This window comes from Protomyctophum bolini, assembly GCF_963924005.1.
Source record: "Protomyctophum bolini genome assembly, chromosome: 12".
Taxonomy (NCBI): Eukaryota; Metazoa; Chordata; class Actinopteri; order Myctophiformes; family Myctophidae; genus Protomyctophum; species Protomyctophum bolini.
This window is the reverse complement of record NC_137873.1, coordinates 37,813,418-37,831,925: the sequence shown is the minus strand read 5'-3', so window position 1 is coordinate 37,831,925 and position 18,508 is coordinate 37,813,418. Positions and strand designations below refer to the sequence as shown.

General features: G+C 45.7%; 1 protein-coding gene across 1 annotated transcript in view; it reads left to right on the top strand.

The window, feature by feature from the left end:
* Positions 1-17,002, top strand: part of st3gal3b (ST3 beta-galactoside alpha-2,3-sialyltransferase 3b) — a 73,561-nt gene extending 56,559 nt beyond the window's left edge. Inside the window, exons 11-13 of the mRNA XM_080779071.1 lie at positions 4,133-4,279; positions 9,937-10,083; positions 15,434-17,002. Of these exons, the coding sequence (XP_080635197.1) occupies positions 4,133-4,279; positions 9,937-10,083; positions 15,434-15,523 (384 nt within the window). The 3' untranslated portion in view covers positions 15,524-17,002. The remainder of the gene's footprint in view (positions 1-4,132; positions 4,280-9,936; positions 10,084-15,433) is intronic.
* The last annotated feature ends 1,506 nt before the right edge of the window (positions 17,003-18,508 follow it).

The window sequence follows — 18,508 nt, the reverse complement described above, 5'->3', positions numbered from 1 at the left end:
TGGGAGCCGTCAACCCTCTGCTCTGAATAATTATATTGAGAGAAGATGCATTTTTATTAAATATGCCACAGTGCAGGTGACGTGCAGAGAGTGTTAGAGCAGTAGGGCCAGGGGCTGAAACCCCTTGAGAGGGCACTTTTGGACGAAAATAGCAGATCTACAAGCTCACAACGCGTCGCGCTGCGAGCTTGTAGATCAGCTATTGTCGGGGGGGGGGGGGGGGGGGGGGGCGCAACCCAGCACTCTTTAGCTAGATGCGGTGTGTGTAACGACATGGATGTCTAAACACATTTGTTCAGCGCAAAATACTGTGTTCAAGTTCAGGAGACTTCCGGGAGGGAAAAAGGCAATTCTCCTGAATGCTGCCTTCCGGCATAGCATGGAAAGGAGTGTGGCATTTTGCATTTGCATTTCTTTCAACATTATTAAACGCTGCATTCGTGGTCTATAGTGGAGACTGAGGGCAGTTGTTTTACTGTACAAGACGGGTAAAAGGGCAGGGGCTGAAGCCCCCTTTGATGTCTACTGTATGTGTACCTGCCACGGTGGTTGTGCTTTGTTCACTGCACAGTGAATTCTTATTCACTAGGAATGCTTATAACAAAGTAGTGACTGCATTTTATAAGAGAACATTCCGTTTTTTTATTTGTATATATATATATATTTTTTTTTTTACACAGAACTTTAACATACATAAACATAGAAGTCCACAATTCTCTATATGAGCCATTTGATTAATAGCCTACCATGTACTTGGAGTGCTCATGAATATTGCACATCTATTGAAAGGATGAGTATTTTTTTTTTAATTTCGACGTCTGGTCTAAATGGGTTAAATGCCTTGCTCAAGGCCATCTTGGTTGCTTGTTGGTGTTGCTGATGAGCGTTGTACCCATCATATTAACCCATTTTTGGGGCCGGAACCCCTTTTGGTGTTAGCATCATGTTATGCTTTAGCTATTGAAAAATAGCAGACCTACAAGCTCGCTACGAGCTTGTAGGTCTGCTATTTTTGAAAAATCGAAGAACCACTGACAATAGAAACATAGCTTTTTCAGAAAACTGTCAGGATGTAGAAGACAATTTTAGAATCTGATCTCAGGTCAGAATGGGTTAACTGCACGGCTCCCAGTCCGGTCCACCAGCTGCTCTGAACATTTCAAGCCGGCCAACTCTTCCACCTGCTAATTGTTTTGGTACATTTCTCAGAGCCACCTGTGCTTTGTCTCTGCCGTTTGTTTGTAGCCCTCTTCAAAGTGATCCCCCACCACTCCTTAAGACATACCGATATTGTCTCTGTGTGCATGTCAAGTCATTCAATGTAAAGTGAGGGCGTATGTATCGTTACCGTCCCTTCCAAGGTAAAAAAAAAAACATGCATTACTCTGTTTACTTAACACACACATGGCATACTCCCTCACACGCACGCACACACACACACACACACACACACACACACACACACACGCACACACACACACACACGCACGCAGCAATGTAGCATTGGCAAATAGGCTGCTGGCAAACACAAGCTGTGTTGACAGGAGAGATGAGCTGTAGTTCCTGTCCCGGCTTGCCAGGGGCCACAGAGCATGGTCCCTGGTTCAAAACACCACCGCCGCCCGCCACAGTCGTTAAAAGCCAACACACTACGGCTACGACAGCGTCTCTGCCAAGACACACACACACACACACACACAGACATGCACACGCAGAAACACACACACACACACACACACACACACACACACACACACACAGGCATTGCTGTATCAAAGGCAGCAGGGGTGGGTGCCTGTGACTATTTGAACAGGTGATTCCCATTCTGCTTCTTCTGCTGCTGACCCCTTTGCCTATGTGCCTTTTATGAAGTCACTCTCCATCAGGCGTGCCTTTTTTTTTTTTTTTGCCGTTTTGTGGCAGACGTTGTTTGTTTGCCTGCCGGCGTACTCATGCGCTACTACAGGCATGTCGACGTGCATCTTGTTTCGGGTTTTGAAGCGATTATATATAGTCCTATATTCGACTGGGCTTTTCCGACACGATGCCGCAAACTCGGACGTACAGTATAATGTTTGCTGGAGCGGCGTTGGAATTCGCTATCGGCGGTTTGTTGGTGCCTGTATTGCATGTTGTTGTATGTAGGCACACAGTTTTAGGTGTACCATTCTGTAGCTGTGTGTATCTCGGCATGCGACTATTCAAAGGATGAGCCGAGTGTTATGAGGCCGCTGACCGCTAGTATGGTAATGAACGAGGTGCTAGCCCCTCTCGTGTGTGTGTGTGTGTGTGTGTGTGTGTGTGTGTGTGTGTAGCTGATTGGCTGAGCATGGAGTGTGATGTATGATGATAAGAGAGCCCAGTGATTGCTATTGTTTTTTTTTAAATAGCAATTTCTGAACGCCATTATACAACGGAGACTATTCGATTCAGTTGATTATTTAAAAAAAATCAATGTCGATTTTTTTAATTTATGAGAAATAAATTGAGCCAGATTAAGTTGACCATTGGGTTCTAAATGTCGTTTTTCGATAGCAGACAATTGCCCATATAGCTGCGGCATTTCTCTGCGTGCAACTGTTCAAGGGATGGGTTCGTTGTTCTCGAGTTAAAACTATGAGCTGCAGTTGAATGAGTGCATTGCTTGATTTCCATAATTCCATTCAGGTGTGTGTTGGTGTGTGTGCATTGCTTGCCCGTCTGTGTTCACCCTGGCGACTGATGATGATGATGATTGTGTGTGTGTGTGCGTGTGTTCACGTGTGTGTGTGTGTGTGTGTGTGTGTGTGTGTGTGGACCTGAGGTCTCCCAGAACCCCCCTCCAGAGGTCATGGTGTGATTTATACCCCTTCCTGTGGCACTTCCCGGTCTCCCCTCGGGGGTGCATAGGGTAACCTTGACGGGGCATTCACGGATGGCCTGGTCTAGGGGGTCAATTCTGCAATCTTCCCCGACTAACTATGAAGTTTTTTTTTTTTTAAACGGGGGCCCAGGAAACTGGCACCTTGTCAGCTGCTTAAAGGCAAATTCTCCCCCCATGGCTGACTTCTTATGGCTTCTTCTTCTTCTGCCGCTACTGTGGTGGCAATTACCCATGTCCTCAGAGTCACCCCCCCCCCCCCCCCCCCCCCCCCTTTTCAGCCATTAACCCATTCTGAACGGGAACCCATTTTGGTGTCAGCATTGTGTTATGCTTTAGCTATTGAAAAATAGCAGATCTACAAGCTCATAGCGCGCCACCGAGTGGCGCGCTACGAGCTTGTAGGTCTGCTATTTTTGAAACAAAATTGAAGAACGACTGACATTTTTAGAATCTGATCTCAGGTCAAAATGGGTTAATCAGACCAGTGTGTGTCCAGTGGAAACCTCGTATGAATCTGATCTCAGGTCAGAATGGGTTAAACGACCAAGAGCCCTTCCACTAATCAGCGGTGGTAGCGGGCCTGGCGTCACAGGCCTGTTGTGTTCAATGTCAAAAGTCTCCGGAAGGTTCGAGGTAGTCCGGACTGTCTCTTTGATGTTCAGCTCGTTGGAAGGCCTATAACTGTCTGTCATCACATTGGGTTGTCGTTTTTTTTGTTTTGCGGACCTTTGTCCTGGCAATGCAGTGATGGGGGGGGGGGGGGGGGGGAATAAAGAAAGTGGGTTTTTTTTTTAACCAAATCTGGGCGGGAACCCCTTTTGGAGTTTTTAAGCATTATCTTATACGTACATTAGCTATTGAAAAATAGCAGATCTACAAGTTCATAGCGTGGCACCGAGTGGCGCACTATGAACTTGTACTGTAGGTCTGCTATTTTTTGAAAAATCGTGAAAATGTGGTGCAAATCTTTGATTATATATTCTTTCAGAGTGAACATTTTAACTCAAATCTTTGCTTCTGGAGGGGTCCCTGGCTGGAACAACGTATTTTCATATGGGGGTCGGCGCGCCAATTTCATAAAATCTCCGGGGTCCTTGACATTAAATAGTTTGAGAACCACTAATATAGAAACTTTTTTTTTTCTTCAGAAAACTGTCATGATTTAGACGACATTTTATAGAATCGTTCTCAGGTCTAAATGGGTTAAAAGATGACGCTGTTATACTTACTGTATGCTTCTTTTTCTTTCCTCTTCCTCTTGTGATATAGCGGGGCACGGAAGGCTTCTGGAAGTCTGTGGCCCACTACGTTCCCAGGGAGCCCACCGAGATGAGGATCCTCAACCCTTACTTCATCCAGGAGGCTGCCTTCCAGTTCATAGGTCTGCCCCTTAACAACGGCCTCATGGGCAAAGGAGTGAGTCCAGACCACACACACACACACACACACACACACACACACACGCACACGGGGGGCGGCGGTGGCTCAGGGGTATAGAGAGTGGCTGGATGGTAACCGTAAGGTTGCCAGTTCGATCCCGGCGGGCTCCCAACCCCAGAGTTACTGTCGAAGTGTCCTTGAGCAAGACAAGACACTGAACCTCCTAATTGCTCCCGATGTGCTGGTTGGTGCCTTGCATGGTTTCCGCTGCCATCGGTGTATGAACGAATGTGTGTGAATGGGTGAATGTAATGCACAATCTCTGTAAAGCGCCTTGGATAGATCAGGCGCTATATAAAATGCACCATTTACACACACACACACACACGTTATTTAGGCCCCAAAATCTATAAATCTCACAGTATTAAGGCAACCGGCCGGTTCCACTCGCTGCACAACGTGCCCTTTTTTTTCACTTGAGCACCTGCCCCTCTAAATGTCTGTGCACGCCACTGTCCATCGCTGCAATTCCAAAGCCCCCTCAGGTACACATCTTCAGCAATGAAGGATAATATATTACATTTTTTTGGCTGGTAGATCTCGTTGAGCTGGTCATTTTTAAACACAATGAGCGCCGGGATTTCTTTCAAAATAGCAGATATGGCAACCTTTACTCTGAAACCCCCTCCCCCCCCACCCCCTTCCGTTCCGTTCCGTACAAAAAGCCATTCTTTCTGAGCCGTAAACAAGGAAGTTGAACGGCAGCGCGCATGCGCGAAACATCAACGAGTACGGTGCAGAAGGAGAGGCCAACTTTTAGGGTTAAGCGCTATGACGTGTTGTGTACACGTCCACTGAATCCATCGGTTGTATTTCATATGACGTTTCCACACGGTCTGAAATGTGTTGAAGTAGCTCTCGAGTCAAAAAGGGTGCGGGCAGCCCTGTTCTACGGTATACGCACCAGTGGCGTGCACACAGACATTTAGAGGGGCAGGTGCTCAAGTGAAAAAATAAAGGGCACCTTCTGGAGCGCGTGGAACCGGCCGGTTGCCTTAATAGTGTGAGATTTATAGATTTTGGGGCCTAAATCATATATTCGAAGGTTTTTTTACATACTGTACAGTGTACACTGTAAAATAAATATATATTTTTTTTCTCAAAAGGGCACATTGCCAAAAGGGCAGGGCAACCCCCTAGTGTCTATCTGTGCACGCCACTGATACACACACTGTTGTATACACAGCCTTAGTACTGATCATAACCACCCATATCCAAAGTGTGTTTGACAAAATGCATGGCCAACCCTCCACGGCCATTTTCCAACAGCAACCCATATTTAGTGACATGACACCTAACCCATGCCATCGCAGGAAATGAAACATTTCATGGAGTCTTTCCACACCACCTCGGCAGAGATGAAAAAGATGGGATTTCACGTGGGGGAGAAAATGGAAAACCTTGTCAGGAGCTTATTTAGCCTGGCGGCTAGGCTCTTAAGAGAGAGAGAGAGAGACGGGAGGATGACGTAATACGCATTCTAGAAACTGGGGACAATTTTACCTTCCATTAGAGAGAGAGAGGTAGAGTGGGCAGGGGGGGGATTGTGTGTACCTGGAAACATTTTATCACTGGTAGTGTTTACTGGTCCTGTTCTTTTTTTTTGTTGGACTGTAAAAATATATTAACTCATTGCGGGCGGGAACCCCTTTTGGCGTTTTAAGCATGATGTTATACCTTAGCTATTGAAAAATAGCAGATCTACAAGCTCGTAGCACGGCACTCGGTGCCGCGCTACGAGCTTGTAGATCTGCTATTTTCAGATGGGGGTCGGCAGCCAATTACGTATATATTTTTGGGGTCCTCGCCATGAAAATGTTTGAGAACCACTGCTGACACAGAAACATGGGTCTTTTCAGAAAACTGTCATGATTTAGATTAGAAGACATTTTGTAGAATCTGGTCTCGGGTCTAAATGGGTTAAAAATGACACCAGATGACGAGAGAATTAAAGATCCATCTTCTGGCGTTCTTGGAAACTTGAACATGGATTGTTCATTTTGTCACATCAATCGCCAGTGACTGTTGGATCAGTGGAATCGATTGGATAAAAGCTGACGCATTGGCCATGTTGTTGCCATACACTCCCAAGCCCTGTGGCTGAAACGGAACAGTGATACACACTGCAGTGCCGGGTTTTTCCTCCCAACGAGGTTTTTTTTTTTGCTAGCCCCAAAGGAACATCGACGGTACCAAAGTCATGGGAATTGAAATTGATATTATCATTGCATTGTTTAATAGCTTGTTTCAAGTTCAGCCCGTTTGGCAGCCAAGAAGAGACAGCTGGTTATCAGAATTTTAAACTAAAAACTAAAATGGCTGCTTTTAGCCCAAGGAGTGTTTTTTGTGTGCAAAAATAATGCTTGGACTGGTATTCAGAATCATGAAAACCCCCTAGTTTGACACGTCACATCATGCTACTTAAGGCAAAAAGGGAGGGGGGGGGGAGCCCAATAGTGACAGCCGGTCAGCAAGTAGATTCATGAATGTTTATATATATATATAGACAATATTTTAGGCCAATAAAAAAGTCTATATACCAAATTTCCCACTTTAAACAAAAGAAGCCTGTCGGCTGCCGGACTAAGGCTGGAATGGCTGAAGGAGAGTAATGTTTTTTGCTCATGTTCATGTCTGTGACCAGACCTCAATGTCCGCTAATCTCTCTTAAGTGAAAACAAAATCCCTGAAGCCACCGGTAGTTCCAGCAGAGAGAACATAAGTGCATGTCAATCAGTGTTGATTTTGTCGACTAAAAAAAAGACGAAGAATGTTCGTCGACTACCTTTTTCCAACGACGACGGCGACGAAAACTAAATGAAAACTAATGATGACTAAAACTAAGACTAAACATACTGACAATTCCATGGACAAATAAAAACTAGACTAAAATGTTAGGAAGGGACTAGTCGTGGACAAGAGATCCAGTATAAGTCATTTTACAATATTGGTTGCATGCTGAAAATAGCGTAGATAGAGTAGATTGGCTATTTTCAGCAAGTGAAGAAAGTAAAGTAAAATCAGTCATTACGACTGTATCAAGGCCCGCCAAAATACATTTTAGTCGACTAAATCAACTGTAGAGTTGACTAAAATCTTATGATATTTAGTCGACTAAAACTAGACTAACACTAAATCATTCCAGGTGACTAAAATGTGACTAAAACTATATGAAAACTATTCAAAAGACTGACTAAAACTAAAATGTAATTTTTCTGCCAAAAACAACATTGATGTCAATGTTAGTTGTAATGCAGCAAGCAGCTTATTACCAAACCTAACGAATGAAAAGCTTTACCGTTGAAATCCCTGTATTTGAAGTTTGTTTGACATTGATGTGAGCATTGCAATGCTTTCTTCAAGCTGTACGAAAGTTAAGTGTTCACTTTTGGTTGGCGCACTTCAAAATAAGAGCAGTGTTGACTGCAATCAAATTATTTCAGTTTTGTTAATTGAGTTTTACAATTTAGGCATTCAGCTGGGTTTCATTTATTCAAGGAAAGAAGACATGTTTGTCTCCACCAGGCCGAAGGCATGGGGAGAGAGTGTGTTTTGCGGATCGGATCTGTCCGATATTTCAGATTACATCCTAATTGGCTAACATTGGCTTTCAATGTTTGCAGGATTGGGCCATTTTGAACAAAAAGCCTCAAATTATTTCACAGACTTTCCTATAGGATGAGGAATATATCCCACCCTTTTCACATTGGCCTGTTATAGCGCCACCAACAGGTGGGTGTGTGTGTGTTCATGGTTATATTTTACAGAATCAGGGGTAGAGTTTAGCACTATAACTTTAATGATAACCATATCGTTCACTGTATCTGTACAGTTGTAGTGCTTGGTGTAAATGACCCTTTAAGTGAAGATGTGATAGGGGAAATCAATTAACATCTCTGACAAGTAAAAGTGTGTGTGTGTGTGTGTGTGTGTGTGTGTGTGTGTGTGTGTGTGTGTGTGTGTGTGTGTGTGTGTGTGTGTGTGTGTGTGTGTGTGTGTGTGTGTCAAGGAGGGGATGTTGTTAGAGAATTGGAGGGGACATGAGTGGATCCCCCTAATTCTGCCCTCTGGGGCCACCACCACAACACCCCTACTTGAACTCTGCTCTGCCACATGTGTTCAACATGTGGGCAGGTGTGTGTGTGACTGCACGTGTGTGTGTGTGTGTGAGTGTGACTGCACGTGTGTGTGTGTGTGTGTGTGTGTTAGGGGTGCTGTCTCATATAATACCGGCTGTAGCGGTATATAACCTGACACATTTTTCATCTGACATGCCTTTCCCGCCTTTCCTCCGTTCTTCTTATGTAGGTGCATGCACGTTTGTGCACACATCCCATGTGTGTGTGTGTGTGTGTGTGTGTGTGTGTGTGTGTGTGTGTGTGTGCGTGTGTGTGTGTGTGTGTGTGTGTGCGTGGCGACCCAGTGGGGGGTTAGAGCAGCTTGCTAGTTCAGTTCCAGCCGCCCCCGAGGCTGCTCCAAATCAGCCTAATGATTTAAACGGGGGCCTCCCTGCCTGTTCACCCGTTTCATCCCCTCCCGCCTCCTCTTCGCTCGCCCGCTGCACCCCCGCCCGTACACCGATTCCCTCTACACCTCCACCACCCTCCACTACACACACACACACACACACGCACACACGCGCACACACATGCACAGAGCCTCTGTTCGCAAAGACCCCTGGGCAGCCCAGGGTGGTGAGGAAATGGAGGTCTGCCCTGTTCCAATTGCTGTGTCATAGTGCGGGGGGGGGGGGGGGGGGGCTGGCGCCCTCTCAGGGCCGATAGTTAATCACCAACAGCTCGGCATCAGTGGGGCCTGCCTTGGACCCATACCAACACACAGGTACAAGGAGGGGGGGGGGGGCTGGGGGCTGGGGAGAGAAAGAATGAAGAATAAGGTGAGCGAGTAAAAGGAGGTTGTGAGGAGGTAAAATGAAATGAAAACATAGAACGATGTATAGGGAGGGCGTGCCTGGTGCCAAACCTGTTAGGAAATAATCTACATGTTGATTGTTACAGCACTATACTAGCTCTGGTCCATTATATACAATACAATACAATACAAAGGTGGCTTGTGGAGAAAAAAAAGCCTACTTTCTGCGGTGGCCAAAAAGTGCATTTATACGTGTGGTGGGGGGGGGGGGGGGGGGGGACCACACATATGAATGCAATTTTTGGCCAGAAAGGGATTTTTTTTTTCTTGGTTTTCCCTTGGCAATATCGGTAGAGGGTGCAGTCTAATAACACAAGCCGCCCTTTTGTATTGGTGGGTGGCAAAAACCTTTTTTATATTTACGCTACAGACGAGAGGCTGGTCTGCATTCATGCGAGCACCGGAAGTCGATGGTAACATAGCTCTAAATGCAACGGCATTAGAGCTATGGACCAGAGCTACAGCAACTACATGCCTTTATGAAACTACTGGACGTTTTTTGTAAATGCTTAAATGTTAAGGTGTTGCTTTTTTGGATGTGCTGAATGCTGATGTTTGAGAAGTTCCTGGAAAATGTTGTGGTCATTATACATACATTCAGTTTTCATTAAAACCGTCATTTTGTGTGCCATGATTGGTTGAGAACGGGCGTATATTATGTACCCCCCCCCCCCCCCTCTCTCTCTCTCTCTTTGCTGCAGAACATTCCAACCTTGGGGACGGTGGCCATAACGATGGCATTGCATAACTGTGACGAGGTGGCAGTGGCAGGTTTCGGCTACGACATGAACCAGCCCCACGCTCCCCTGCACTACTACGAGACTGTCAAGATGTCCGCCATCAAAGAGGTGGGTGTGGACGGTGTGCATACAGTACATCATGGCTTCACATCCGGATGTTAGGACCGTTTTTGTCGACTAAAACTAAGACTGAAAAATGTTCCGTCGACTACCTTTTTTTTTTCGCTGACGAAAACTAAATGGAAACTAAATGAAAACTCGGCTATGATGACTAAAACTAAGACTAAATGTGTTGACAACTTCGTCAACAGCTAAAAACTAGACTAAAATGCTAGGAAGGGGACTAGTGGACAAGATCCAGATCCAGTCATTTTACACTTGGTTGCATGCTGAAAATAGCAGATCTACAACTGCTATTTTCACAGCAAGTGTAAAATCAGCCATTACGTCAACATCAAGCCCCGTCAAAATACATTTTAGTCGACTAAATCAACTGTAGATTAAAAAAAAAAAATGGTATATATCCTCTCTTCATAATGTAAATAATAACCCAAGCGGCACACTTTACTACTTATTTAGACGGAAATAAGCGAAATTAGCACAACACCCCATACATCCCATTCAATTCATTTAGGGCTTATGGTAGGGGAAATAGCCAATAAGGAGCTTTTGCACAAAATAACACCTGGACCTCTTTGATGGGGACGTAACGTAACTACAAAGAAAGGTAAGAAAGCCTTTTAGTATGGAATTCTCCTTTAAAGCAATGATTATGCAAATAATGCTGATTTGAATTTTCAAAATCGGGGTGCGTACATAGTTGTAGAACGGTTGGACAATAAGCTTACAGGAAATGCAATATAATATACACACACAAGTGTACAGACATGACGGGGTTGCACGGTTGATTGAACATACGGTAATCAAAAGTCTAGATCGTGAGGTTTTATATTTTGTCATTGTGAAACTTTTCATTCAGACCTGGTCGGCTATTGCACCTTGCCCTCGTCTCCTCACCATTACACAAAGGTTTAATAGAACCATAACCATTTTACAAGCCTTCTCGTACGAGCCATCTCTCCAGTCCACCAGGCTCACGGAAGCACTGTAAAATAGGATATCTTTTCATAATATGTGCGACCAAAAAAAGAATATGGCACTGCTAAGCACATTGAGCAACAAGGAAAGTCCTGGAGCGGCCCTCACCAGGTGACGGGTGATGTCCTTGATGTAGATCATTAATTTATTTGTCACTGCCATGACCAGTGACTAGTGCACACATGGATATCAAAGGGGGCTTCAGCCTCTGCCCCTTTTACCCGTCTGTAAAACAACTGCCCTCTCCAGACCCAGCGAATGCAGCGTTTACTGATGGTGAAAGAAATGCAAAATGCACCTCCTCTCCTTTCCATGCCACGCCGGAAGGCAGCATTCAGGAGAATTGTTTTTTTTTCTTCTCCGAAGTCTCCTGAACTTGAACGCAGCGTTTGGCATTGAACGAATTTGTTTCGAAAACCACGTCGTATACACACCGCATCTCCAGTAGATAAAGAGTGCCGGGTCGCACCCTGAAAATAGCTGATCTACAAGCTCTCAACGCGTCGCACTGCGACGCGTTGAGAGCTTGTAGATCTGCTATTTTCGCTATTTCTGGGCCAAAAGTGCCCTCTTGTGGGATTTCAGCCCCTGCCTCTCTAACACTCTCTGCACGTGCCTGCTATAGAGCGTTGCAGGCCCCGCCCCCCTACCAGGGCCCAGGAAATGATTCCCCGATCATTTTCCTCATAGACATTTCAGAAAGTATTTATTTAAAGACCTTTAAAGCCTCTTACGAAGCCAACTCGAGTTGTGACAAATCATGACGACAAACACAATTTGTTTTGGGCCGAACAAATAATTGGAAAGAAGAAAAAAACGGCAGGTTGTTGTTTTTTTTGTAATTATTTGTTTGGTCCAAAATATTGTGTGTGTGTTGTCATGATTTGTCACGACTCGAGTTGGCTTCGTACGACGCTTAAAAGGTCTTTAAATAAATACTTTTTGAAATGTCTATGGGACATGAAGTGATGAGTGAATCTGAATCTTGCCTTGGCCAGGCACTCCCAACGCACGCAATGAATCGTTTTCATTTCAATTTCAACGCAACAATGTATTTTTCCACCAAATATCATTAACCGTTAATGAGTGTGCTTGTTGTTTGTTTGAAATTCTTTATTTAGGAATACCCCATTGAGATATGGGGCTGTATTTTGCGTGTCTTAAGTACCAGGTCTTATTACCTAACTTGAGTAAACTAAAGACCTGGAGGCGTGATCAATGCCATTTGGCTATTCTGAGTGGCCAAAGAGCATTGATCACGCCTCCAGATCTTTAGTTTACTCAAGTTAGGTAATAAGACCTGGTACTTAAGACACGCAAAATACAGCCCATAGTATCTCGTTTTCGAGAGGGTCCTAACTGTACAATCAATACAATACAAAACACAAAACAAACACAAAAACAGGGTATTATAATATGCAAGCACAATAGCCAAGAGATGGATAATTTGTTCCGTACTCGGCAAAATAATTGAGGTGATAATTATTTTGTCAAAATTGTGCAGCCCTTCGTACACACCCATTAAAGGCCTACAGTAACATAAGCAATATATGCATATTATACACTTAAACTTTAGGGTTACTTAAACACTTAGTTGAAATGTAATGTATACTTCCAAAACTTGTCAAAGTACATTTAATACTGTCGTCTCCCACCTACAATACCCAATAAACCTGTGAGTGTGACACCCACCTATGCCTGTAAATATACCCTTTACATGAAACCTATACCTAAACGCCCGCTCTGGGATAGCTTATTAACTTTGCCAAGCTGACGACAAGAAATACATCCTATACAAATCACGCTGTAGTTCAACCTTGGCACGATGGAACTTTGTTGTGCATATAATTCAAAGTGTTGACGACAATGTCACAGGAATGAATCTGGCTTGTAATCCCCTGACACTGATCCTCTCTCCTCCTCGTCCGTTTGCTGCTCTGTCTTTTGAAAATTGCGATGAAAATAAGTGAACCGTAGCGATATTCTAATCGCGCTCCTACTCCAGGAACTGTGATATGCAGCATAATATTGGGAGCTGTTGGCTTATAGTCTCAGCCCCCTAATTGAATCCGCACCATTCTTCCGACGGGCGCCTGTAGGGAGACGTCAACATGCTAACCGTTATCACGTTCCTCCAGCGATGACTTTACGAGCGCCCCGACGACAGATTCCATTTCCCCCTCAGCATTCCCCCCTCCCCCCCCCCCCTGTGTTTACAGCTGAGCTGCGGCAGAATCAGAGATGTCACTCCCGTCGGGCTGACATTGTAAACCATGAGCTCAGTGCGTTGATATAACCTTCCATTCTAAACTCTTCGTGAACCCACTGGCATTTGTCATTATCAGTGTCGTCATTAGCGACATTGTCTTCAGCTGTGAACAAGCTAATGAATGGAAACTGTCTTTTTTTGGGGGGGTTTTTGCCATGTTGTTTGGAGCTTTTTGACCACAGTCTGGCCACCGAGCGCTTGGCGTTTGATCCGACGAGCTGAAACTACTCGGCTGGTTTTTCTGTTGAAGCGGTTTTGTGCATGTGTCTTGCTGTATACTGTAGTGATTGACAACAACCATGTAGCAGGGGAATTCAGGCTTCTAGCCGTGGTTCAAACGAGCGCCACTCCACACCTAATCAAAACAAAGAATTCAGCTGCTCTGTTTTCCCAGAGCGCAGCAGACTCGGTGGCTATAGGCTAGCTATAGTTTCTTGGGCCACCTCGGTGATGCTTGCGGAACGCGACTACTGTACGTCTCGTTCCCGACCGCATCACTGTCGTGGCGATAATCACGTTAAACCACGCGCTCTCTCGTGTAATATTGCTTGATTCATTCACAAGGGAAAGCTTGCCCATTTTCAGAGTACCTGTTGCAGTTTGAAGTCTTGTGAGTTACACGTGGGACAGATATACTCTCTCTTTCTCACACACACACACAGCTCTGTCTGCTCTTGGTTTTAGCTCCCTATGTTACGTCTCCGTGACGGTCTTTCTTACAACGCTGTGATGGTTACGGTCCGAGAGCTCTGGAGCAGCCGTGGGGCCTGGAGAACTCTCTACACACTGTGTAATTACTTTTCTCCACTCGTGTCTGTCTTGTCTCTCTCCCTCTTTTGTGCTTTTCATTTATCCTCCTCTCTCTCCAACTTCTATGTGACTCCATCCCCCAAAGGACCGCACAGGAACCACAGGTTCTGGTTACATCCACCAGGCCCACTAGGTTCTGAGCCCAGTAGCACAGGAGATGTACAGTATGAAACCCAGAAGCACAGGTTCTGGGTCCATCCACCAGGCCCACTAGGTTCTGAGCCCAGTAGCACAGGAGATGTACAGTATATGAAACCCAGAAGCACAGGTTCTGGTTCCATCCACCCAGGCCCACTAGGTTCTGAGCCCAGTAGCACAGGAGATGTACAGTATATGAAACCCAGAAGCACAGGTTCTGGGTCCATCCACCAGGCCCACTAGGTTCTGAGCCCAGTAGCACAGGAGATGTACAGTATATGAAACCCAGAAGCACAGGTTCTGGGTCCATCCACCCAGGCCCACTAGGTTCTGAGCCCAGTAGCACAGGAGATGTACAGTATATGAAACCCAGAAGCACAGGTTCTGGGTCCATCCACCCAGGCCCACTAGGTTCTGAGCCCAGTAGCACAGGAGATGTACAGTATATGAAACCCAGAAGCACAGGTTCTGGGTCCATCCACCCAGGCCCACTAGGTTCTGAGCCCAGTAGCACAGGAGATGTACAGTATATGAAACCCAGAAGCACAGGTTCTGGGTCCATCCACCCAGGCCCACTAGGTTCTGAGCCCAGTAGCACAGCAGATGTATGAAACCCAGAAGCACAGTGCTTGTACAGTATACGTGACTGCATTACAGTACATCGGCACGCAAGGGAGTCGTCTTGTCACAATGTCAGAAATGTGTCGGCTGGTGTATTGTAATTGTAATCGCTCCTCTCAGGTTTTAAAGGGTCCGTGAAAGTTCACGGTCACAAACGAAACGAGGTCCATAACGTGAAAGTGGAAAAAGTCAAGATTTTCATGAAAGGAGTCTGTGGTGCGCTCCGTAAAGGCTCTGCCCTGAAGAGACCACGAAGAGGCTCGGTTTGAAAACATCAAAGTCGAGATTACAATCAAATTCCAAAGGGGCTAAACTACATAATTGGTACATTTTTTTTTTAAATGAATGGCTCGCAGTTGAGAAACACAAATAATGATGACGTGGTGTTTTATCGTCACTCGATGGGCATTGTATCAAAGATGTGTCATATCTCTCTGACATTGTCCTTGTTTCTCCCCCTCCCTCCCACCCTCCTGTCCTTGTTTCTCCCCCTCCCTCCCTCCCTCCTGTCTTTCCAACCAGTCGTGGACACACAACATATCCAAGGAGAAGGAGTTTCTCCGCAAGCTGGTGAAAGCCAACGTCATCAGTGACCTGACGAACGGCATATGAGTTTACACCCACCCAGGTGGGTTTCCTTCTGCCTTTTGCTGCCCCCCCTCCTCCCTCCTCCACCGCCTCCTCCTCCTTCTCCCCTCCCCCGCTACAAAAGACACTGGGACAACTGTTGGGGGGAGGGGGGGGTGGAGGGCGTTGGACAGGAAGAAGGACCCCCCTAGAAACAACGACACCCCCTTCCCCCCCCACACACACACACACACACACACACTGCCTGAGTGTTTTTATATCAAAAGGAATGACTATAATAAAAGAACAGAAAAGGTAAATCTAGTGGGAGGCTTTCTGTGGGAGAGACGCACACACACGTGCCTTCTGAATCAAAGGCTCCGGCTGGCTTTGCAGTAGGAGAGGAACACTCGTATAGGAGGAGGGGAAGCGGGTCTGAACCATTGACAGTCGCAGGAAGGATCCGATTCCCCCCCCCTCGTCGCTGCCCCCCACACACACACACACACACACCCCATCTCAGCCCCCCCACCCCCCCATCCCTTCTACTCCCTCGGATCAGCAGGACCCTCGGTTACAGGGCAGAGGAGGAGGAGGAGGAGGAGGAGGAGGAGGAGGACGACGACGACGACGGTGGGGTGGGGGTGGGGGTGGCGTGGTGGGGGGGGACGGACGACCACCTGAGAGACCGATTCGTCATTATGAAAAGACAAAAGACGGACAAAGAGCGTATATTAGGGACGCAGTGCCAAAACGTACCTCGTGGAGAGGGGAGAGAGAGAGAGAGAGAGAGAGAGACATTCACCACCCCCCACACTCCCCTCTCTCCATCTAACTGCCTGAATGTATTCTCACTTTCCACCACCGTGTAAATATCGGAACGATTTTAAGCGTGCTTTTTAACAAGCTGCAGCAACCCGACCTACTCCCCCCCCCTCTCTCTCTCCCTGAACGGGACCAGAAATGATTTGGTTCCTAAGTTTCTGTCAGGCCTTGAAGGCCTTGAGATTTGTTTTTATTTTTGCCTGTCTGTGTTTGTTTGAATTCCCCCGGAAAGCAAAATCTCGCAGCAGACTGCTGGAACCCAATCGGCGTCAAAAAGCTTTTTTTGTGCTCACTGCCAGCCAGGAGAAAACCCCAAGGAAGGACAATATTAATGCACGCCAAATCTTTGAGAATTGGCCTCGTGGTGGAGCTATACTTAGCCCTGCTTCACATTTTTTTGCTTATGACTTTGGGAACTTATTAAAGGTCAAAACAATCAGAATTTATTCATGACAGAAAACACGTTTCTTTTTTTTTCATCTACATCTGTCATGTGATAAAACGTATCTTTCAAAGAATGCCGTGTTCTATCCCGCGTTTGCTCGAGGGGCCTATTTTACAATCAAATGCCAAACTCGATGTCTGATCAAGCCCAAATTTGAATGAATCAACATATTGAGGGACCTCTACCAAGATGAGCAATTTCACATGGTCCCATATAGGGGACGCCACAGGTGACACAAATAATAACAACGATTGTGGGAGGGGCCCATTTCTTAACAGTCCTATACATTGTGACATGAACAGGTCAATCAACGCCAAATTGGAATCAGCTGGTTGACTGGCCTTGACTGTTGGTGTGCGCCATAGAGTATTAAAAGGATAGAGACTGAACTGGCGCGAAGCTCCGCCCCCTCCGCTATTCATGTCAGTGGAAGTTGCTCAGTGGCGTTTTGAAGCACCCGGAAGGCTGCCGGAAGTAACGTCTATTTCCGCATTTTTTCGCTGATTCAGCATTTGGACACCAAATTTTGGTGTCCAAATGCGGAAGTGCAGCTGGGCTTTAACATTGAGCGCTCTGTTGCACGGGGTTTCCTCGTCAAGAATCCACGGGTCCGCCTGCAGTCCTTCCTCTTACCACTAGGCCCAGCGCTTCAACATTGGAGTGCTTAGCTGGCCCCCTGGTGTGCGCACCTTCAAAAGCGCGCTTACTTCTGCCCATATAGGGGGGTGGGGGGGTGGGCCACCAATGCTAAACATTTGGAACCATAATGTCATAGAAACGCTATTTAACTCTGCAAGCTTCCTCGTGTCCTGATATGGCTGCAATTATTACACAGCCCGGCCTGGGATAGGCCCATCTGGCCTGGCGGAGAAATGTGCTCTGTGATGTGAATCACCCCTTTCTGGGCGGGAACCCCTTTTGGTGTTTTGAAGCATTATGTTATTTAGCTATATTGAAAAGAAATAGCAGATCTACAAGCTCGTAGTGCGGCACTGTTGGTCTGCTATTCTTTTGAAAATCGCGAAAATGTGGCGCAAATCTTTGAATATGTATATATATATATATCCTTTCAGAGCGAAAGTTTTTAACTCAAATCTTTGCTTCTTGGGGGGGTCCCTGGAACAACATGTTTTCAGATGGGGGGTCGTATTTTCCTCATTGGTCTCTTCATTACTCTTCTCTTCCACCTCCTGCTTGTGTTTCACTATATATATATATATATTTTATATATATATATATATATCCTGTTCTTGATACACATCGTTCTCTTGCACCGTCTGTCACGTTCAAGTGGCAGCACCTGTTTTCGTTGCCTGTGGTTCTGCGTCAACGCGCAGCCAATGTCCTGCTGCAAGGAAGTCCCAAGTTGGAATGGGACGACGACCTTTTCATATCAAAAACATCAACTCTCTCACATTTTGATTTTTTTAACCTGACTCGGGAGAGTTCAAGATTGAAAAACCAGTTTGTTGATATTATTTCCTCCAAAATGATAAGCCTTTTTTTTATTTTACCGATCAGTTTTTTTCTTTTTTTTTTCTTTAGGTTGTATTTTAATTATTTATATTGTTACAAGTTTCTATGGTCCCAGATGTGTTATTGTGGTCACAGGCAGGCCTGCTTATGTTGTGTTCTTGTTTTAGATAAGTCGCACAAAATGTGTGTTTTCTTCCAAATTTGCCACAATGCGCTTCCTTTTTAAGACTATAGCGGTAGAGTGTTACAGATTACACGAGCTGTCCCATCCTCCACATAATGGT